Source organism: Strix uralensis, chromosome 10 (genome assembly GCF_047716275.1).
Source record: "Strix uralensis isolate ZFMK-TIS-50842 chromosome 10, bStrUra1, whole genome shotgun sequence".
NCBI lineage: Eukaryota > Metazoa > Chordata > Aves > Strigiformes > Strigidae > Strix > Strix uralensis.
In genome coordinates, this window is record NC_133981.1 from 11,258,217 (window position 1) to 11,281,560 (window position 23,344).

Consider the following 23,344-nt stretch of genomic DNA (forward strand, 5'->3'; position numbering starts at 1 on the left):
TCGCGGAACTAATAAAACTTGTGGAAATTTTCTTCTGCTCCTCTCACATTATTTTCAGAATGTATTAATGTTGTTGAATAGATTCTGCTCTCATTTTATTCACATGCCTCTAATTTCTCACCATTTTATAACACTTTCATGCACAAAAGCTTTATTCAAGGGAATTGCTTACAACAAAGTGGTTGTTATCTCTAATCTATCTGCCAGTCATATCAACAAAAGTGAAGCCATATAAACCTGTTTATTTCCCCTTCAGCAAGCTACTGCTTCCATTAATAAGAGCTGCAAGTATGTTTCTCAGTGTAAGGGGTTAAAAAAGTGTATATAAATAGTTTTTCTGTCTGTGAAGATATCTTCTTTGAAGCTGTAATGTAAGCAACTCTGTGTGGTAAACTACCACTAACATTAATATAGATTAAGGATCTCAATGTATAAAGTAAGTGGCAATGAACAGCAATTTTGCTTTTGCTGCAGTTTCCTATAAGGAGAGATTTTCAGGTCTGTAGAACTGTGGACATATTTTTAACAGTTGTAATAATGAAATCTGTACTTTTTGAGCTGAAATCTTATCTATTGACTATAGGCTTTACAAAGTAACATATGACTCATTTAGCATGTTGCCTCTGACATCTGCTTGCCTTCAGAAGCACACAGCGTGCTCACTGTATTGATACTGCAAAAGTAGGAGGCTGCACAGAGGTAAGAGTGTTCTGAAATCATCACTGTATTAGAGATAATTTTCTTTATTATGGAAAATTTTGGACCCATTTTAAATCATTTTATAAATGGTACAAAACTCATGCAAGATCTACTATTTTTACAAGCATTTTAATAAAAAGGATTTTTTTTTTGTCTCCACAGAAAGGACTGTAATTACTATTCCACCTTCTAATATGGATGTAACAGTTGGAGAAAGCATAGTCCTTCCATGCCAGGTGTCTCATGACCCCTCCATTGATGTGGTGTTCACATGGTCATTCAATGGCAATAGAATTGATTTTAATAGAGAAATACATCATTTTGAAAGAATTGGAAGAGTAAGTTTCTTAAACTCCTTAGTGCTTAATGAAACTATTTGCCAGTCTTTAGATGACACAAATATTTATGATAATTCTTCCATCGCTATTTATATGCATGGCAAATCACTGTTTCTTTACAAGGGCTGCAGCCATTTATTTTTCTTTCTTAAATTTCATAAAGGCACTTGAGTTATTTGTGAAGTCATAATAAAAATGTCCACATGAAAGAAATGGATGATAGCTATGAATATTTTAATTTAAAAGCTGAATTTTTTATTAATATTGAGCAATTTATAAAAATGTCTAGTATGGAAAGCATGTTGTGAGTGATTAGTTTACTTTCTTTGTATCTCTAGGAATCTGTTGGGGATTTGATGATAAGAAATATTCAGCTACATCATTCTGGGAAATATGTGTGCGTGGTACAAACAACTTTAGACAGTCAATCTGCAACAGTAGATATAATTGTAAGAGGTATGTCTGTTAAATGTAGACACATATATCTTCTGTAGGAATTAGAAATTCTTAGCATCAGCTCTTGTGTAAATGATTCCTAGGATATCAATTCAATATTTCAATAGTGAAATGCTATATATCTTGTACCCTTGGCCCCAAAACTAGGTTGAGATTCTGGCCAGTGTGATCCTGCTGTGCAGCTAACCCAGGGAGATCTGTGCAGTTCTGCCATGGCCTCTTTGGAAGGTAAACTCTTCTGGCCACACAGGTGAATGTGGCAGGGCATAGGCAAGTCCTCTACTTTCAGCAGACAGCTGTCACCAGCTTCTTGCTGGGTATCTCCAGGTCACTGTGCAGGCTGGAAAAAAGCAAGAAACCTGGTTCCTTTCCACTATTTGGAGATAATATGAAAAATTATTTTCTATGGTCAACTAACTCATCTTTTTTACTGCCAGCCACAAGAGAAATGCAGTTATGGCAGCAGATCCTCTAAATCGTAGCAAAAATTAGAAATCTGTATAGTGCACCATCTTGAATTTTTTCTAAACCTCAGTTTCGATTAAATTCAAGAGGAGTTCTGAAAATATAGGATGGTTCAGCAAGAGACAAATTGAGTAACTTTCTTTGTCAGACAAAAAAATCATTCCCTTGTTTGCAGTTTTCATATTAGAAACATAAAGACATTATTTTTCCTGACTCAAAAATCCTCATTAATTAGAAAAATGTAATATAGGCATGAAGCCATCATTTAGCGATGGTGCTGCTTTCATGAAACTGCAGCTTCATGAATAATTCCTCTGACTTGAGAAAGTAAGGGTTGCCCAACCCAACCCAGCAATGAATCTTCTCGTCCTAATACCTTCATCTTAAAATGCTAATCATATTAGGCCCCCCAGGTCCACCAGAAGATGTTAAAGTTGAACATATTTCTAGCACTACTGCTGTGTTATCCTGGAAGTCTGGAATAGATAATAACAGTCCAGTCCAGATATACAACATTCAGACGAGGACTCCTTTCTCAGTTGGATGGCAGGCAGTTGCAACAGGTGAGCAATTTGAGAGTTGCCTTGAATTTTTTGCATATTGCAATTAGGCCATTAATTACTCCAAAATGAAATTGTCATGACATGTTTGTTTTACCTTTAGTTCCTGAAGTCATTAATGGTAGGACTCACAAGGCAACAGTGGTTGACTTAAGCCCTTGGGTTGAGTATGAGTTTCGTGTGCTTGCCAGCAATAGTGTTGGAATTGGGGAGCCAAGCAGACCATCAGCTCTGCTGAAAACTAAAGCAGCAGGTAAGTCCCTAGTTTCTGTCAGTTTTTTCCACACAGACACATTGCCAGCTCCCAGGTGTGAGAATTTCACTGTAGCAGAGACACTCCTACAGGGTTACTTAAATATCTGGCATTTTAGTCTGTGGCTGCTATGACTTCACAACAGCAGACCCGCACTACCAGTGCAAGGGATGCTTGGACATGATTGAGGTACCGCATGCTTTGCTCTCTGGTTTGAAGATCACTTGGACCAGTAACAAAGGCTGGAGGTGGCCCATGCTTCCTCCCTTTGATATGTCCCAAAATGTATCTAATCCCCATGCCTGAACACAAAGTTTTCATTCAAGCAGTTGGGGAGCAAAATTTGTTTTCTTCCAATTATACCTGCGTTTATACCCTGCTCAGGGACTTGCATAGAAAATGATAAAGCCAGATCTCTGGCATATCCTAGCACAAGCAGTTTTTTGATATCTGAGCATCAGTAGGGACAGGATATTGGCTTTAACTGAAGGAAATAAATTACAGCATCCAAAGCCCAGTGAAACTAATAGCTTCTACTGACTCCAGGGTGGAATCCTTACTATCTGTCTGTCTAACCTTTACACATTTATCTTCTGGGACATGGAACCTCATAGGAAGAAGACTCATTCTTGGATGACCGACACTGTCAGTCCTTTGACCTATTCAGTTTGGTACAATTTATTTGAAGCCCAAACCTTTCGTTTGTTTTATGTTTCTCCCATCCCCCTGCTTATCAACGCTCTCCCACCTATAAAATCAGTATTTATTGAATGGAAAGCAGTAAAATGGAAGCAGCTTTTGCAATCCACTTTCTCTTTGTTTATCTCATTTACTAGGCTCTGAAGTTTGGCAAACTGCATTTCAAGACAGAACTCAAAATACAGTACTGTACATTATACAGCAGGAAATACATATATCTGTAAAAGGGGGATCCATTTGTTTCTCAGAATACCTACAATATTTGTCCCAAAGCAAAATTACTTCAAATTGTATTAAATCAATTGATTAAAATTTAATAAGTTATTTTTCCTGTTGTTGAAGCAAAAACTTCTACTGAGTACTGATGCCAGAAAAAACTACCTGATCACTAGAACACCAATTTTGATAGATTTTGACAGCTTTCCAGGTGCAGAGAGACATCAAATGAGCCTTAGCAGCAGTCCGGACTGCCTGGCTGGTGTGGTAGTAAAGCAGCTTGCAGGCTGCTCCCAAACAAAGGGAAGGCCCTGAGAACCTCCAGTGGGAAAGATGCACAGATCCTGCCCTGGGCTCAGCTGTCTGGGGGATGTGTGCCTGAGTGGGACACCAGCCCTTCCTCCAACAGAACCACAGGAACCTTTCACATGCAAGGAGTAAGGAGCGACGTGAAAAGGGAAGGCTAAAGAAAAACTGGAGACAGGGAGAGGCCAGAGTTTCTAAATTTCCCAACAGAGTATCACAGATATATGTTCTCCATTACATGATTGATCATAAAGTCAACATTAGTCTTGGGAAGGTCTTTCTTGCTGTTGCCACTGTCAGGCTTTGTAAAGTGTGATATTCAAAACCACCTATACAGTCAGTAAAAGCTTTCATCTTGTAAAGTCTTTCTTTTTTTTGTTTTGTTTTTTTTTTTTTTTTTTTTTTTTTTACTAGGGGGATTCACAAGACTAGGGCTAGAAAGAGAAAGAAACAATAAAATTAATATTATTTATTTATCCTGGCAATAGCACAAGGAACATTATTTCCTTACAGTGTGGCACTGTCTGAAGCTTAACAAAAGGAATAGAAAGACTTACTTCAGGTTTTAGTTGCTTAACCCCTTTACTTCTGTAAATCATTCTGTCTCAAAACATTGCTGTGCAGTGGGAGAAGTAACAGCTTATCTTTTTTAACAGAATAGGAAACTGAAAACTGTGGACAGCAAAAGGCTGGCCATGAAAGGGTGAAGTTGGACTTCACTGTTATAATAGCTATTTTGCCAGCTGAAATCTGAGCATTAGTAGATTTGTGGATGCAAATGAGCTACTGTTCATTTCATTAAAATGGAACTGAGAATTAATTGAGCCTCTGTTGGTGCACTCAGCTGTAAATTTTCATCTGTTTCTCAACTATGACCCAGTTGAGGGTCTGCTGAGCAGTAGTACAATTTTTTTCCCCATGCAAATGTAGTAAGTACTGAACACATTTAACACATGAACTAATTGAGCATCAACTGGTTCATGAAACAGTGAAACACTAGGTTTGAAAGTGTGTTTTGTCATTTTTTTCCTTAATGCAGTTCTTTTCAGTCTTAGCTTATTTGCCTCTGATGTGCACAAAGACATTGATTGTGAGTGACAAAATTGTATACCTATGCTAAACTCTCCAAAAGAGCCTGTCTGTTTGCACTTGCACTCACTTTTATGATTGCACAACAAAATTATCGTGAAATTTCTACATTTCTGGAGAGGATGAAATCAGATAAAGATTTATATGTGGACTTGAATCTATAAGTGATTGTGCGTTCACATAAATTTCTGGGAACTTAAAGGGCTATTGCCTTTATTGCCTCTACTAGAGCTGGGCTAACACTGAGTGGAAGACATGGGGAAGGGCAGATGGACGTGGCAAAACTTGCCAAAATATCTGAAAAAGCTCCTGAGATGTAACTGTCCTGCCTATTTCTGACCTTGTCCTTAGCCCTGTCTCAATACGTCCAATCTTCAGACAGTGAGAGCTGAATGGAGGGAACGACAAAACAATATTGAAAATTCTAAAAATAGTACTAAGGATTTGGAGATGGTAAACAGCACAGATGCCCTCTTATGGGGGTTTCAATCTCAGTTCCAGACTTGTCCTCTTTTTTATACTTCTCCAGCAGCTGAAGAGGAACGTGATATCCTTGCAAGTAGATCTATAGCAAACTATACAATAAAAATGAGACTGGTCTGTCTAAATTCCATCCGTTACATCACAAACCAGTTCCCGAAAACTGTCAATATTTATAGCCTAATGGGGTGGGCATGTTTATGGAAATATAGAGCAAGAGGCAAGGAATTACTATATTTTCCTGGCCTCTCCACCAAGAGCCATTTGAGTGATGAGAAGACCCCTCAGCCTGAAACAACAAGATGTTGCTTGGCCTTGACCTTGTACCTATGGTGCCATACACCTGGAGCAATGCTGAAGAAATCAAGCTCTAATCAGTGAACTTTTGGACACTTACAGTGTTGGGAGAAGGAGAAAAGCAAATTAAGAGTTTTGAATTTCCCAAGAAAAGTATACAGCCAATTAAAAAAATTAATATATTGCTCCAACAACATGTTTACTGAACAAATGCATAATTAGTAAATCAGTAGTGTTGCAGCTACAGTCTGAATGGAACATCATTTTGCCAATTAGTTGATGAGGCATAATAATGTCAGATACTTGATGCTACTAGCTTCTTTAATTAATTTTTTGAACCAGGGTACTCATGTATCAAATACATCTGTGGCTTCAGCCTTATAAACTTGAAAATGTGTAAACATAATTTCAGTTCATTTAAAATGTACTGTTTCATAATATAGTCCCTGTCCTCCATGTTGAAAGGCAGAATAGCTACATTAGAGCTAGGAAAAGCTCTAATCACCTAGTTGATAAGACCCCTGGCAGTAGCAGTGGGTAGTTGCAAGCACCAACATCTTTTCTTCTCCAGTTCCTGTCGTGGCACCAACGAATGTCAGTGGAGGAGGAGGGAGCCGTTCTGAGCTGGTCATCACATGGGAGGTAATTTTTAGTTCAATTAACCTAAGCTGTCTAATCGGGAAGAGTCCATGGGTGAAATCACAGCCCTGCTGAAATTCAAAAGCTTTTGGTCATTGGCTTTGGCTGAGCCTGGATTTCATCCTGCATCTGGAGAGAAAACAGCCTGTAAGATATACAGCAAGTTTTCTGTGTTATAGTGAACAATTTATAAAAATAAACAGTTTAAGAGTCATGTTATAAAGATGTTTAGAAGTCTGTATAACCCTCTTATCTCCATTGTACAGGAGGTGCTTAACACACTAATCTGCTTGGCCACTTTCTGCATTAACATTTTTCATACTTTTGTTTACGTGTTTTTCATTCTGGAACACTGTGCTGACAAGACATATCCTATTATGCGTTAAAGGAGATGAGCCCTTTAATTCTTCAGCACTCCATTGAGAGGAGAGAATATACATTTTCAGAACAGTTAATACCATACTACAAGTTGTAATGGGTGAGTGCAGGTCATTTCAGAGAGCGGAAAGAAAGCATTGTGGGAAGGAGCCCTCATTCTCCAGCCACCCAACATCCTCCTCACAGGCATCGTGATGAATGCAGGCAGCCTCTTGCAAAGCCCAATCAGTGATGGGGCAGGGGCTTGGTCAAGACTCCAGCCCTTATGGAAAAACTCCCTAAAACGCAGCTCCCACCCTCTGTTTTTTTCATTGCTGCTGAAGAATACATGTGAAGTTGATGTGACTCACCTAATTAAATCTCCCCTCAGACTTTGAGGATATCTAACTAAAGCAGGAGCTACTTCTTGCCAACAGCAGCACCCAGCCTGGAGGGCAGGGACCGGGCAGCCTTGCCATGAATCTTACTCTCAGGTGTAACTGTCTCAGAGGCTGTGAAAGATGATCTCTGTTTAGTTCTTAATTTGGGATGAGGCCTTCAGAAACACGGTACTCCCTTCATAGGTCATGGAAAACATTTCTTCATAAAAAAAAAAAAAAGACTTCTAGTTCAGCTGAAGCAAGGAAGGCAGTCTACTCTCTCCCTTAACTTCATTTTTTTCCAAAGAAATAACCAAGCTCATGTATACAGTTTGAAGGAAAGAAAAAGGAATTAAATTAAACTAAGTGTAATGTTATTCATCAGCTGAGTGAGTTACCTGTGTTCTGCTGTATGCTAAAAACCTGTGCCATTTAACCAGCCTTTTGGGGGAGGAAGGGAGGTGATAGGAAAAAAATTAGGTCAAAAGAGAAAAAAACCCACTAGATAAATAATATTGGCAACATTTTCCCCTCTCCATGCTCCAGAGTGAAGCTTCACTTTTACTGAACTAAGTTTTCCTCCATATGCGTCTTTCACTCTTTTGTTTCATTTTCTCCTCTGCTGATCTACTCTTTGGGAGCAGAAGAACATGAAAATTGAAAACAACCTGAGAGATCTCAATCAAATTATCCTGTTGGACTCCACAGTGTGTCCTGAAAAATAGTCAGAAGAAATACTAATTATGCCAAGCTAACAACACTGAACACAACTCTCCAGCTTTCTGTGATGAACTCACTAAACATCTTGATTAAATCTGAGGTCACAGAAGCCTCAAAAACAAATTAAATGCTCTGGAAAGTAGCTTGAACTCTTATAAATCCCCAGTGCACCATCATCCCTCACATTTAACTCTCTCAGGACTGGAAAAGAGATAGAGGGGAGCATATTGGGGAATTAATGTTTGTAAAACACTTAAGGAAAGACACATTTGTTACATATGCCAGGCCAGGCTTATTACTGGAATTATAATGAATTTATGAAGAAAAGAATAAAATAAGTGCCCTGAAATCTTCTGATGTACTTCCTGATTTTTTTTTTCTCCCATCTTCTCACACCGTTACTGCTCCGAGGAGTTTCTCTGCAGGAGAGGAGACCAGAGACAGGAGTGATCACAGGGGCTGCAGTTCTGCCCCTATGTTTGTCTCTCTCTTTTTGCACCATCTTCCATGTCTATTCTTCTGTGCACCTTACTTTGATGCAAGCACCTAAAATAAGTAAAGTTTTGTTGAGAAATGCCTCCTCTTCTCTTGTTTCATAAATGTTCTCTTGCTTTGAGAAGCCCATGTAGAAGTATTTTTATCCCATGAAAGCAAAAAGGTTCATGCTGGATACAGTGTTGATGTAATTGCCTGTTCAGTATGAGTCATTAATACGTATCTTGACATGAGATTTTATTAATAGAAACATTAATTTTGCCATGTTGACTTGCAATAACATTTCTGTTCTAAACAAACTTAAATAAGAATATGTTCATGCACTTTAGAGTTTCACTTGTACTTAAAAAAATATGTACTGTACTCATATGCAGCAATTATACAGCTGACACACACTTTTGTGTACACATTTGTTCCTTTCCTGACTCTTTTTTTCTTTAAAAATCATTTATTTAAAATTAGCATTCCTATACCCCTTGGGGAAAAAAAAAAAATCAGCTACAACCTGTACTGAGTGAAATGCTTTTAATTTTGAAAACTTCATGCCTGAAAGAGAATAATTTTAATGGAGCTGATCAGATCTTTTGTTTCTAAATTGATTGCCTCAATAGATTTATTATTTTGATTTTTATTTCAATATTACATTGACTGATGGAGCAAACATTATTATCTTCTCTAAGGCACAGTCAACTAAATCGATACCACTAAAATATACTCAGAGAATGAAGATTCAATTAAAACAGTGTATACTTGCAAATGTTTATTGACTGTCTGCCTTGTCACTATAGCCAGTTCCAGAAGAACTACAAAATGGGGAAGATTTTGGCTACATCGTTACGTTTCGTCCTCTTGGCTCAACAACCTGGACAAAAGCAGTGGTGGCTTCAGTGGAAGCAAGCAAATATGTTTATAGGAACGAAAGCATTACACCTCTCTCTCCTTTTGAAGTGAAAGTTGGTGTCTACAACAATGAAGGAGAAGGGACCCTGAGCTCCATATCCATTGTCTACTCAGGAGAAGATGGTAACGCCTCTTGCTCTTACTAGTAACAGTTGTGTAGCATCAATAGATCTCAGATATGATCAGACAGATCTCCACAGGGATATTAAAGACCCTGCCCAAAGCTGCTCATTGAAGATTAACAAGAGACACAAGATAGGAAATTGAAGTAAAAAAAACCAAGGCGCAGATCTTCAGAATCCATTTAAGTAGATGTTTCAACTTATTTGTCCCCAGGGAGCTCCTGCTGAGTGGGCTGGGAAAATCAGGAGACATTCAGAAGTGTAGTCCTCAGAGGGTCTAGCTTTTCAAACCACTCAGTGCAGCTGATCTCCGAAAATTTGTCCCAGCTTATAGGTAATGACCAATTTTAAAAACTTGTTGATGTTCCACAATAAATGGGTAACAAAGCTAATGATTCACACCAGGTTTCCTGGGCCTCTGCCTGCTGCTTCCCCCCAGAATCTCTTCCTCTTTTCTTGAATCTCCCTCAGTTCCTGACATGACACCCTTTTGATAATACAAATATTCCACCATCTGTGTTTTCTCCCACCCCCCAGAGCCACAGATAGCACCGGTGGGGGCTTCGGCACTGAGTATTTCGGCAGCGGAGGTGGAGGTCTCGTGGCAGCCCATCGCGTGGAACAGGCACACGGGCAGGGTGCTGGGCTATGAGGTGAGGCAGCTGCTACTGGTGTCTGACACCTCACAGATGTTTCTTTCCTGGCCACATCTGTATTCTGGTTCCTCCTCTCTTGCTTCCAAGTCAACAGGCAATGGAGTCCTTCACCCAACTCTCATTAGCAGCATTTCACCTGAGATAATCATAAACATTTACAGATCAGGGCTGCAGCTCTGTCCCAGATTTTTGTAATGTAAATTAAAACCTCAAGATTAATCATTTGTGGTAGCTACTATAAAAGGACTCTTGCTTGATTCCACAAAACAAAGCTGATCCTCCCTCCTCTTATACATCTGTAACACTGAGCACAATGGGGTACTTGATAGTTTGGGGGCATGCACATGACTCATAGCATTGCTTACAAAAGAGACCAGGGTAAATGCTCTTCATTGCTATGCAATTCTTGGGGTGTATTTGAAAGGCTTTTGGCTTCTTGCACCTCTTAGAATCATAGAATCATTTAGGTTGGACAAGACCTTTAAGGTCATGGAGTCCAACCATAACCCTTACACTGCCAAGTCTGCCACTAAACCATGTCCCTAAGCACCACATCTATATGTCTTTTAAATACCTCCAGGAATGGTGACTCAACCACTTCCCTGGGCAGCCTGTTCCAGTGCTTGAAAACCCTTTCAGTGAAGAAATTTTTCCTAATAATCAATCTAAACCTCCCCTGGCACAACTTGAGGCTTTTTGGAGTGAGAACCTGCTCATTTACTGTCAGGTTTTTTGCCCTGTGTACTGGGGTGCATTGCTGGTGTCACAGCAACAAGACCAGGGCCAAATCCAGAGCCAGGTATTTCAGGATCTGAGCAGGAGGAGCTGTGAGGATGTATGGATGCTGCCAGACCACGGTGGCACTCAGACAGCTTTGCTGCTTCTGGCTTCGCTCTGGTCTTCAGCACCAGGTGGGAGCAGAAACCCAGTGTCATCTGCGTCTGGCATCCACAGGACAGAGCAGAGGTAGAGGGAGCAGATTTTTGTATTAATAACTGGGATACTTGGAAGTAACCTCAGATATGAACCCTGGGCATTTTGCTTGCAGAATGAAACAACTTTTTTTTTTTTTTTTTTTGTAGACAAGATAAACCAAGAGTAAAGCAAGTCAGAAATAATTTAAATTCTGTCCTATCATTACAAAGGTAATAGGAGTCATGTATAGTACACAAACCTTCCAAAATCAATTACTCACTGAAAAAAACCCAGGTCTAAATAGCTGTCACTGAATCAAAACTAGAGGTGGCATACAAAATAATTAAAAAACCTCTTAGATGACTGAGATAAATGTTTCTTTCTATCTTTTAAAGTTTTCTTCAAATGTGTTCAAGCCATAAAACCAAACAAGCTTTTAAAATGTCTCACCTTATCAAAGGTTTCCTTTTGGACATCTATAAAGTTAAGGATTTCATTTACTTCCTTAATTGGTATTCAGTCTCTGAACTTTTATTTCTTCTCTATAAATATTCATGCTTGGTTTTATTTTCTGCTAGTTTTGAGTACAAAAAATCTTGTATTCCTTGAAATCTTCATTGTCAGCCTGTCTGCTTCCCAGCCAAATCTGTAATTGATGGAAAACAATGAATTGCCTGTTCTTTGTTCTCACTTTTCAGGTTTTATATTGGACTGATGATCCCAAGGAAAGCACAGCTGGTAAAGTCAGAGTCAACGGGAATGTAACAGCCAAGAATATCACAGGACTAAAAGCTAATACAGTGTATTTTGCAACAGTTCGAGCTTACAACACTGCAGGGACAGGGCCCTCTAGCACCCCGGTAAATGTCACCACTAAAAAATCACGTGAGTATTCCATTTCGTACCACAAATGTTGTAAACTCCCAAGTGTGATAGTGACATTTCAGCTTACCATGACCAAACTCCACAAAATGTTGCAATATCAAAGAAAACTGGATCCCAAATTTCTTCATAAAATTAAGCAACAAAATCTGTGCCTAGGAAACTCTCTTCCCTGACAATATTTTTGTGGTCACCATCAAGTTTACCCAGACTATGGTATTTAAGACATTAATATAATATTTAGCTTCAGGTCTGTCGCAATGGAGGTCAACATTCTCATCAGCTTAAATCAGGTTATTTCATTTACCCTATTCTCTTTCTATGCTAAAGTAATTCTGTACACCTACAAAATTAGATAAAGCTCATGTTTGTATTTCTACAGTGTAGCAACTCTTAGGAAGGATTTCCTTTTGTATTGCAACAGCATGTCACTTGCTTTCAGGAGATTTCAAAAGGGATGCAGAGTCCATAAAGCAAAGATGTTCCACAGTCAAACAGTAGATTTGGGTGTGGGAATGTGGGTTTGTTTTTTTAAAGACAACTGTTGAATGCTCCAAATACAGTTCTTTTTGAGACCTTTAAGCTATGCACTGCAGAGCGTAGCATATGGGATACATTCATATAAATACTATTTAGTCATCAATTTTTTAAATTTCCTGCAACTGTAGAAGCAAAACCATATGCTATTCTGTTTGTGAGAAGCAACTTCATGAAACCAATGCTTTCATGGAGCCATCCTCCAAGGTAACAAGGAACGACTGAGCACCATCCTGCAGGACTGAACCCATGAAGTAAATGTTCACTAAGAGCAAAATAGACATAAAGCAGGAAATCTTGGTAATCTGCTGTGTACCAGAGTGCCCAAAATTCATTACTGTTCAAGTATTCAATTTTTTTCATACTTCCCTTGAACTGTGTTTTCCCAGAAAACAATTGATCAACCCTGTTGCACAAAAAAGGGAAATATTTCTTCTCTCACCAGTTTTCTTCTTGTCTTTGTGCTGCTCTATGCTGTTACTCAAAGTGCAAGACAGGAACCGACTTGTAAAAGGAGTTAATGATAAAAGTTATGATTTAATGTAAATAACACAAACCAAAATAAAGCCATAAAAGGTGATTCTTAAAGACTTAAACAGGACTCTTCTCACATGTGATTTCTTAATGGAAAATAGACTCATGTCTGGAAATGATTCTCTATATTCATATGTGCATATGTATGAAAGACAAGTTAAAGACATGGCAGTCAAGTGACAAGACATATAAGAAATAAATTTGCTTTGTTTTACATTGACTTCATCTTCTGTCAAATTCAGGATTGTGCTAATGGTTCATTTAAAAATTAAAGTCAAAATAACCCTTTTAATATTTAAAAACATATATTAAAATTTTAAGTTCTAGTCTCTGAAAGATGCAAGCACTTTCAATATGAGTAGAGATAATATGTCAAGAGAATATAAACAATGTACATCTACAACAGGAACTTTAGCTTCAAGGTAATAGCTCTGTCTTCCTACTCATTGTCCAGGATTCCCACAATGTTTTGTGCAAGCCATTATTTTAGAGACTAAGCAAAACTAAAATGGTCCTTCTGCCAAATAGGTGCAATTCTGATTGAAACATACTTATCTAAGATCAATTTAAGGTCTAATTTGATATCCTGGTTTATCTTTAAACTACTTAGGAAAGTGGAAATGATGTCCTCCTTCCATGAACATACTGTTCCGTTAGGAGCTGTTGTGAAGCTCAGCTCTTCTGCTTCATTTATATGTCATGGATTTCAGAAGTTTCTTTCATTTTTCTTTTTCTTTACAACAGATATAGATACTAGAAATACTTTGCAAGGGTAAAGCTCAACTCAATACAGCAACAAAGCCAAGTGCTACCTAAAACATGAGACATTAACTTAAACATTAAGTCATAAAACAAAATAAAACATGAAGTCATTAACTTAATAAACTTAATCACATACTTGGGACTTCTATTATTCTTGACAATGTTGATTACAAGAAATTAGTTGAGGAAATGATCTGCTAATCTTAGATCTGTAGAACTGTTTGCAGAGGTTTTGCTCGTGGATATTACTATGGGTCTGGGGAAGTGTTACATTACCACCTATTCTGTTCCCTGTCTGTATAGCAAAACCGGATAATTTTGTTTTGAAAATCATCCTGTGGTGCTTTTTCAGCCCAAAGATCATGAATTAAGATGTTTTTAAGTGCTATGCTAAAAAGCTTTGAATAAGGCAGTTTTCACCCATGTTTGAGTGCTTCCAAGATTTTTCAAAATACACAGTCAATGAAGTGTTTTACATCCTTTACCTCTTGTGAGTTTTTTGTTACCAAATTCCTTATATAAAGTATCTGCTGAAAGCAAAAAAGAGTTTTCAAACAACATTTAAGTAAATTTTCAGTTTTACATATGTGAATGTATATAAATGCCTTCAAAAGGAAAATGAATCTTTTCCAGCACTGACAGTACAGCTCATGGAAGGACATTTGCATATATTCACCGAGGTGATCCATTAACACCTCCTTTCCTTACGGGTGGGATGGACTAAACTTCTCCACAGTCATGAAGCAGATAGATATGAAACAACAGGCACCACCAATTTATTCTATCTCCATGGAAAATGAAAGAAATTACAGACTATTACCAAATCAAGAGTGCCTTCCAAGTTACATATATTAATCATCAATATATAGGAACTGTAGGGAGAAAAGAAGGATCCCAGAAGTTAAGCATTTTAAAGTCAGATCTGGGGAACTCACAACATGTTTCTCCAAATCTCTCCTTTTAATTCTGTTCCAGTCCTTATTTCTTCTAACACCCCCGGTGCCGTCCTCCCAGGCAGGGTCTGGAAGGATGCACTACGGAGATGGAGATAATGTGTTGTTCTAAATCTGAGATACAGTTCAAAGGCACAGTTTCAACTTCACACGTTCACACAGGATTCGATTTCAGTCGCTTTTAGGCAAATTTTCAAAGTCCTGGCACTTAGGCATAAAAAGCCTTTGAAAAGCTACTCTCAGCCTATTGTTCTGAGAATTTATACAATCCTACAATGTTTCATGATGGATCATATGGAGACTTTAATGTGTAGCTCTTTGTAATCTGTCCTCATGGCTGATGAAAACCTTGTCTTTTGTATTTTGCTCTTGGTTTTAGCTTTTTCTGAAATCCATACGGCAAAACATTCTCTTGTACATTAAAATACAGACAGGAACAACATAGTATTTAAACAAAATCTATCAAATATAACTTCAGCTGTCAGACACTGTCAGGGTTTTCCTAATTTCGAAAATGAACTCTTACAGTAAGTGGTTTTGTGCTATGAATAGTTCTTTATTCTGACTAATACGAGAGAAATGATGGACTGGAAAATATTTTTTTACTCTTTTAGATTTGAATCACCCATGCATTTGCTACTTCCATGTCAGCAGCTCATTCAATTACACTATGCAAATTAATATTCAGCTGTATCACGTGATTATCATCATCTTTTTTTTAAAGCACCAAGTCAACCCCCAGCAAATATTGCCTGGAAGCTGACGAATTCCAAGATCTGCTTGAACTGGGAACACGTAAAAACAATGGAGAATGAATCGGAGGTGCTAGGCTACAAAGTAAGTAATTTCTTTATCTCATTACTGAGACATGTTATAAACAATGACTTGCTGAAAGGCCATTACCTGGAGTTCATTACCTGGAAAACAGTGACTTTTCTGGAATTATTGGGATGGTTGGCTGACATTTATATAAATGGAAGAACAGCTATGTTCGTTCAGAGTAGGACCTCTTTATCCTGACACAGGGAGTTTCTGTCCTCAACGCTGGATCTCTCCTGTCCCCTTTCCCTTGTAATCTTACTCATCTAAGATTCTTACATTCACCTCTTTTTGGGGAAGGAGTTTCACACATATGTAAGAAGTAGAGAACAGCCTCTTAAGCATTAAAGGCAGGCATAAAACACATTTATAAGTTCTCACTCTGGCAATTCATAAATGTACCTTTGAAAAGAGATAGGAAGATGTTCATATAAAGATCAGTGTGAATGAAGTCAAAAGCACTCCCATAAATCTATTTTCAAAAGAAAGAAGAATTTAGTTTAAAGTTTGTTTGCAGTGGCTCTGACCCTGAAAGACTTATGGAAAGACATTTTTACTCCTGAAGGACTGTAAAAATGGAGGTGGAGAGTGCTTCCATGAGGAAAGGTTCTCAAGATCAAGATCCTCACGTTGCAGGGCATTTTAGTGTCTACACAGAGCTCTTTATGCCTAGGGAGAAATAGGACGCACCCCCCTCCCACTTTGCAAACTTTCTTGAGACCATATTCTTTTACACCCTAGTGAGTGTGTTTAAGTAACTCCACACACTGGGGAAAAAGTTAAAACTAGACTATTAAGCTTTTTTCCTTTGTGTCTAACCTACCTGCTTATTACATTTTGATGTGGAAAGAGTGCTTTAAGTACTTTCTGCAGTATTTATTATATGATCCCCATTTCTCCTTCTGCTTTGCTCTTCTGTTGCTCTTCTTAGCATAAATATGTCAAAAGATTGTCAAGAGAAAGGAGTCAAACACTGTAATTGATGTGCTAGCAAGGCAGAAAGTCTTCTTGGAGGAAAAGAGGTGTTCATAGTCTGTAGGATCCCTGTCTAGACTCCCCAAGCTCTTCTGCACCATGGCCCAATGATTCATTAGCAAAAAGACCATAGTGCAAGCAGGTGCTGGATCCGTCATGTTTAGTTGTAGAAATGTAGAAAGAAGAAACTCCAGTGATACTATCCAAATTTCCGTCCTTTCTTGAAGTCTTTAAAAACGTACTGCTATGCACTGTCCCAAGGTTTCATTAGCAGGTGGTAATTTTACACAGAAGTCAACGTGAATATTTCTATTTGACTCTAAATGCTCACCACAACCAGGCAAAATTTAAAAAAAAACCCTAACACCTCAGTTCCTGAAGCGTCAGATGAGTTCTGGATATAAAAGCTGTTACAGATCAAAGCCTTGTTTAAAGGTATGTCTAACTTCCGTATTTACAGAAGAGCATAAGTGTATTGGATGAGGATTTCATGACCTTACTTTCACGGTGAGCCTCAGTTCTAGCAGACAAAAACTCTCCTGAAAGTTGGAGTAAATGCCTGCTGTGGCCTCCATCACAGAATTCTGCAGAATATATTTCTATGTTTTGAATTAACTTTAATACGCTGCAGGATGCTGATAGTGCTCTGAAAAGTTTGGGACATGACAGAAGATACTTTGAGCCAAAAAAAATTCATTAAAACTTAAAAAGTATTAAATAACTCCTGTTTTCTAATACCTTTTTACTTAGATTTTGTATAGACAAAACAGACATAGCAAAACACATATACTGGAGACAAACAACACTTCAGCTGAACTTCTGGTGCCATTTGAAGAAGATTATCTCATAGAAATAAGAACAGTCAGTGATGGTGGGGATGGCAGCAGCAGTGAGGAAATTAGGATTCCAAAAATATCAAGTACGTGAGATTTTTTTTTCCTCTGAATGTTATTGCATAATAAGAAATCTGTGTGCCCCTAAGAAGTATGATAGATTAAGACTCTCCATTACCATCGGTGGCCTCCCTCCTGTTGCTTTGTAATGCTAGGTACATGTGGATTAGTCTCTGGTACTCTCAGATTCATTAACGGAGAAAGCATTTTGCACAACACCTAGATGTGACCTTATTTTTAGTGTAGGTCTCCATCTGACCTGGCCTGTGATGCTCAGGGAAGGACAGAGGAACAAGGTCTTTTGCTCAAGTCAAAGCTGCAGCTCTCACAAATAACGCAGCTCTTAATCTGCTCTGGAGCTGCTGCTGTGACAGAGACCCTCAGCCCTGCTCCATGGCTGGGGTGGGGTTGCCCAGGGTCCAGCCTCTGCTCTCATTAGTATCTTATTATTCATGCAAAATGGAGCATAGTTTTGCAACAAACTAGCCAAAACCCTCCTAAAAGCAGATATTCACAGGGGGGTGGGAAACCGATTCAAAACCATACTCCATGGAATTGCTGCTACAACTTAAAAAATAAATAAATAGAAATAGCAGTTGTGGATAATGTTTCATTTTGAAGATAGAACAAAGATTACTGTTATGCTAGAATGCATAGTAAACCTTTTTTTTTACACTTACCTACTTTCGTCAGAAAATTTTGTGTGCTTATATTTTTACAGGTTTAAGCTCTGGAGCAATAAAGTGGTCCCAAAGGGTAAACCATATATTGACATCTGGGATCCTTCTATTGATTTCTGTTCTTATATACCCTTTTCCTTGATGATTAAAGCAATGCTCAGACATGGACTTTTAAAAATAAACCGTATGTAGATTTTATCTTAATGCTTCACCATGACCAACATTCCTGGTAAAGAAAAACAGTGGGGTTGGGGGAGGGACATAAAAGTGGTATATTATTAAGAAAACATTAAGTATCAATATTATATTAATTTTTAAAAATAAGCTTTGAAATAAATGGATAAATGTATATGCATTAATTGAAAGGAGTGGTGCCAAACATAACTTGAGATTGTAAGGAGAGTGGTGTCAAATTTTTTACAAGCAGTAGTTCTTATTAAAACTCCAGTGTAATGGTATGTCAGACATGAAAGACCTGTGCCAAGCTGTTGTAACTGAGAGAAGAGACTTGCAATTGCTTGTGATGTGGATATTATTTATCTCACGTTGTTCAATGTAATCTGTAAAAAAAAAAACCATTTTAAATTAAATAAAAGCTATTTGTTTACTTTTTGCACTTTTTTGTATTACAGGAGGTGTCATACAATGGATTATATGAAGTGTACTGTACTATTTTCTTCAGAAAAGGGAAACTTAAATAAAAGGAATCATATGTACCAACTCAAAGCCCATTGAATTCAATAGAAAGACTTTCAATGGCATCAGCAAGCCTTGAACCAGATCTGAATAAGACAGTATCTTTTATAATATGAGACACCTTACATATTCTCAAATACATTTTAAAGGACTTTTTCATGCAAAGACTATTCTGATCAACAATACTAACAGAGACGTTGAATACCTGTTTTGAAGGGAGATTGAAATATATCTGCTTTCAAGCAGGTTCAGTTGCTCTCTCACCTGATACTGTTCTTTGCTGTAGCTTGAAAGTGTAGATTCATCTTTGAGCTGGGTATGAAGGTAAATGAGAAGAACATTGATTTTCATCATCTTGAAATATAAATAAAAGTATCTAATTAAGCCCTTCAATCTTTCGAGTTATTAGAATGACAAATTAAACACTAGAGTGAGCATGGCTTTCAAGTCAGTAGATACAGCTCAAAATGTGAAGTCACACCTGTGTCAACTTTAACATCTGATAAAAGGGTTGGTTTTGTCTCATATCATTACTGGGGGGCCTTTTCTTCTTTCCCACTTTACTCTGAAGTCTATTTTATTTTCACCACTGTCAAATACATGTTGTGCAGTCTTTGTAACCATTTATAACTCCACATGAATCAAATATCCCCCAATACTTTTTACAATAAAAAGTGATGGTGATACGTAAGCACACAAATGAGCGAAAGGATAGAGGTTCATCTGTGCATGATAATCTTCAAACAGCTAATTAAACATGTTTCTTGTCCATAGTTATGGGAGGCCAAATTGGCAGCAAGAGAGTCTAAAATGTGAATTCATATAGGAAGCTACCAAAACTTTGGTACCTGAGATTACTCATGTGCTGGACTTCCAGGGAGAACTACACACACACACTGACATGAAATAAAATAATAAATTATAAAAACATTGCAAAAGTGCACGTTACAGAATGATGTCCAATTTTGATCTAAGGACTCCAGAGGATGAAAAGGATATTAAGTCCCTAGGACAAGGTGTTTTCACTTGGAGTTGCACTCACCATTAAACATTTGCCTCTTGTGTTGATGCTATCAAAGCCAAAAGAGCGTGTGTTTCATGTTCTCGTGGCTGTGCAGCTGCAGCCTCGCTAAAGAAATGACTGTAGAAACTTGTTTTCTTTTTCTTTACTGTGGATAAGCAAATATCACTTACACCTTGTGATGTGTAATAATCCCCGTACTAAATTGAACAAAATGTTTCACAGAGTTGACCACTATTTGGTGGAGCTCTGGCAGAGGTTTCTGCATCATCCCTTCCCAGCAGGTCTCCAGCAGGAACTGCCCTCTGCCATGGCAGCTCACTTGCAGACCTTCTTGTGTCCATTAAGCAATGGGTACTTTTTTTTTTTCCCCAGCTAAACTGAATCTAAAATTCTTATATTTCATAACATAAATGCAATCCTTCTGCTAAGTTTAAACAAAACATCTCTTTTTATTCAAGTGAAGTGAGATTTTCTGCAGAGCAGTTACATTCAACTGAATAGAAGGCCTGATAGATGCTTAATTGCAGGGAGGCTCTAGAAATATAATGCCACTTTTAGAAGCCTCTCCTCTGGGATTTCTACAAAGATGCTAATCGCAGGAGTTATTAGGAAAAGGTTTAACATAGCTTTCAAAAGAAAAGAACAGTTTAGAAAGGAGTGGATACGGTATTAAAAATCTTGATAATACCCTAATGAAGTAAAAACATTTTTCTTCGCAGTGAAACTATCAATGAATCACTTCTTCAGATTTGTTTTCATTTCTGTATGCATTACTGATGTTCTTTGCAAGGTACCTTTCTCACTGTAGAAGATACCTTTCAAAATCAGGCTCTTTATGTCTTCAGTGTTTAACCTCTGAGTTTCTACATTAGGCTTGTTTTGTCATTCCCATGGGAGTAGCCCTTTTTAAAGTAAAGGACAACCTAGGAAGACCCCCTAACATGAATAAAGCTCTTCCCTTGCTGAACTGAACTAGAGCTGAAGCACAAGTGGATTGCCAAGTGACTATTCTGCCTTGGGAGCAGAACTTCTAAGAAGTCTTCAGGAGAATACCTTTAAATATAGACATAATGGTAGCCTCCCCCTGCCATCCTACCTAACCCAATGCAGCCCTCTAACTTGTGCAGGTTCATTTTCTTCTCTTTGGCTCCCAATTCTTTTTTGGTGCTTCACTAGGACTAACTGATTTCTGAGCTGCCCAAAGCAGTGAAAGTCCAGCTCTTCTTTTTATGTGAAAATGTTATTAAAGCACCTGATGCTGAAATAGATTTCAGATGACCGGCAGCTTTCATTAAAAGAAAAAAAGGGTAAAAAAAATAGTTTTGTCACTTACAGTTGCAGGAAAAAGTTTGAAAATAGGAACAGTATATAAATCCCCTAAAACCAAAAGTCAAAATGAAAACAATGGAGAAAAAACCCCAAACAACTCTGCAATGCTCTTGATTTTTAGCAACTAGGAAGCTGAATTAAAAACCTCACTTAAAGGTGCCCTATGCAGGGACCTTTGGACCCAATCTTATCAGATTTTAGAGGCACCAGATCAAATCACAGACCAGTCTAAGTTTTCAAATAGTTGGAAGAGTAATACTTATTTTATTTTGATAACCTAAGCAAAGTACCAAAAAATGAAAGAGTCACAGTCAGAGATTTTCATTTTAAATTTAACACATCAACAAAATATTTCTCCATGAAAAAAGCAATTTTAAGTCTATCCAAATGTTTCAGTTCACTCTAAACACAATGTTTCTTTGTGATTTAAGAGCATTTAAACTTTTTTTAATGCCTTCTCCCTTCTTTATAGGGCAGTTTTTGAATACAAATGCCAAGAAGCTAAATAAAATAGCCCATGTGTGCTATTGTACCAGCCCCTAAATCAACATTATCCTGAAGTGCAGAAACACCCTGTGTTTTCTGCAGGTCGTTGGAATGCAGCCCTGGTGACGACTTGACACAGAGCTCTAAATCACACTTACGTATAAATATGTTGTAAAAGCGGAAAAGGATTTTATTAATATCTGACTGTACTGCAGTCACAGAGAATTTCCCCCAATGATTTGCAGAGCCTGTGTGGAAGAGACAATTAATCTGCTCAGAGAGGTTTTAGGACACACTGGGCTGCTATGAGCTGCTGTCTGGGGACCCTGCATCCCTTCCTACACCCCTCCACAGATTTTTGTCTTTTCAGGGAGCATGTGTCCAACTGGGCAAAAGCCAGGGCAGAACTTGTCCTACTCTGAATAAACCAATCCCTTTGATCCCCTCAGGCACTGATATTTCCAAGGCACCGTCCCCCACAATTTCCCTCAAAGTGCCAGAGAGTTGCTGCATCTCAGTGCTCCTGAATATTAAGTTTCAAGTGCCTATTTAGGTGCAGTCACAATATGGCCTTTGGGTGAAGGTGGATTGAAGTATGATAATATTAGCAGCAGATTATTGAACTATGGCTACAAGGATGATGAGCTCTTCAAAGCACAGGTAGTGTGGGAAAGCCACATTGCCTCACAGTCTGGACTTTATTTATGCCAAGGAGTGGTCCAGCCTACCTCAGCCATTGAGCTGAGATAAGGTCTATCTGCTGCCTTCTGCTGCTGGGTGTGAATTAATGGAGGGCTGCCACTCACAGGGTTGTTATGGACTGAAAGTGTAAAAGAACGGCAAATGATGCATTCAGAAATATCTGTCTATCTAAAAATTTAAATAAGGTTGCAGAGACTTTGTATAAAATGCCCCTGGTCATCTTCAGAGTATACGTAAGCATTTGAGTATATGTAAGGATTTGGCATTTCTCTTGCTCTGACCATTATCTAATCCAAAAACTATAGGGGGAGAATCGGAAATCTGTGCCATTTAAATAGCTTGTATAAAATTTTTCTTGAGAAATTTACCGTGTAGAAAAGGTCAGTTGGACATTTTGACAGCATCGTGCAATAAAGGCGTCTAAATGGCTTCAATCATTCAGGCTTTTTTTAATATGAACTTCTTTTTATCAGTTCTTAGCACTTAGTACTTGAAAATATGTCTGATGCAGCAATTAAAATGTCATATTAATAATACCGTTATGTATTTTGTTCTTTACTTAACCTATTCTATATACACCAATATATTTCAGTACTGAAAAACAGCTACAAATATCTCCCATCCTTATAGAGTGAATTGGAATAATTCTGAAACACAAAAGGATACCAGAAGATCCCTTATAATATGCAAGCTTTTCACAAGATACATTCAGGTCTCTAGAATTTTTGCACTTCAGTAAATACAGCTTTCTAGAGACAGCATGGGAGATGGGCCAGGATAGTTAAGGCACTGGCTTGGACACTGCCATGCATGGCTCTGGTTTCTGCTCTGCCTCAAATGGCTGGTTTGACTCTCCCCTGCTCAACATAGTTCTATTACATATCATGCTAAAGCACGAAATCTCCCTTCGGCCCATACCCACCACTGTGCACATCCCTCCTGCATTCCTACTAATACAATGTACAACCTCGTGGCTGTCATCACCTTCTGACAATTTCCTTTTCCACCACGCATTCAGAACCATGGTGAA

At 38.1% G+C, this 23,344-nt stretch overlaps 1 protein-coding gene across 1 annotated transcript in view; it reads left to right on the plus strand.

Moving 5' to 3' along the window:
- CNTN6 (contactin 6) overlaps positions 1 to 18,685 on the plus strand; it is a 90,709-nt gene extending 72,024 nt beyond the window's left edge. Inside the window, exons 11-21 of the mRNA XM_074878736.1 lie at positions 862 to 1,037; positions 1,376 to 1,493; positions 2,363 to 2,521; positions 2,622 to 2,771; positions 6,430 to 6,500; positions 9,238 to 9,472; positions 10,009 to 10,124; positions 11,741 to 11,927; positions 15,435 to 15,547; positions 17,255 to 17,423; positions 18,119 to 18,685. Of these exons, the coding sequence (XP_074734837.1) occupies positions 862 to 1,037; positions 1,376 to 1,493; positions 2,363 to 2,521; positions 2,622 to 2,771; positions 6,430 to 6,500; positions 9,238 to 9,472; positions 10,009 to 10,124; positions 11,741 to 11,927; positions 15,435 to 15,547; positions 17,255 to 17,423; positions 18,119 to 18,219 (1,595 nt within the window). The 3' untranslated portion in view covers positions 18,220 to 18,685. The remainder of the gene's footprint in view (positions 1 to 861; positions 1,038 to 1,375; positions 1,494 to 2,362; positions 2,522 to 2,621; positions 2,772 to 6,429; positions 6,501 to 9,237; positions 9,473 to 10,008; positions 10,125 to 11,740; positions 11,928 to 15,434; positions 15,548 to 17,254; positions 17,424 to 18,118) is intronic.
- The last annotated feature ends 4,659 nt before the right edge of the window (positions 18,686 to 23,344 follow it).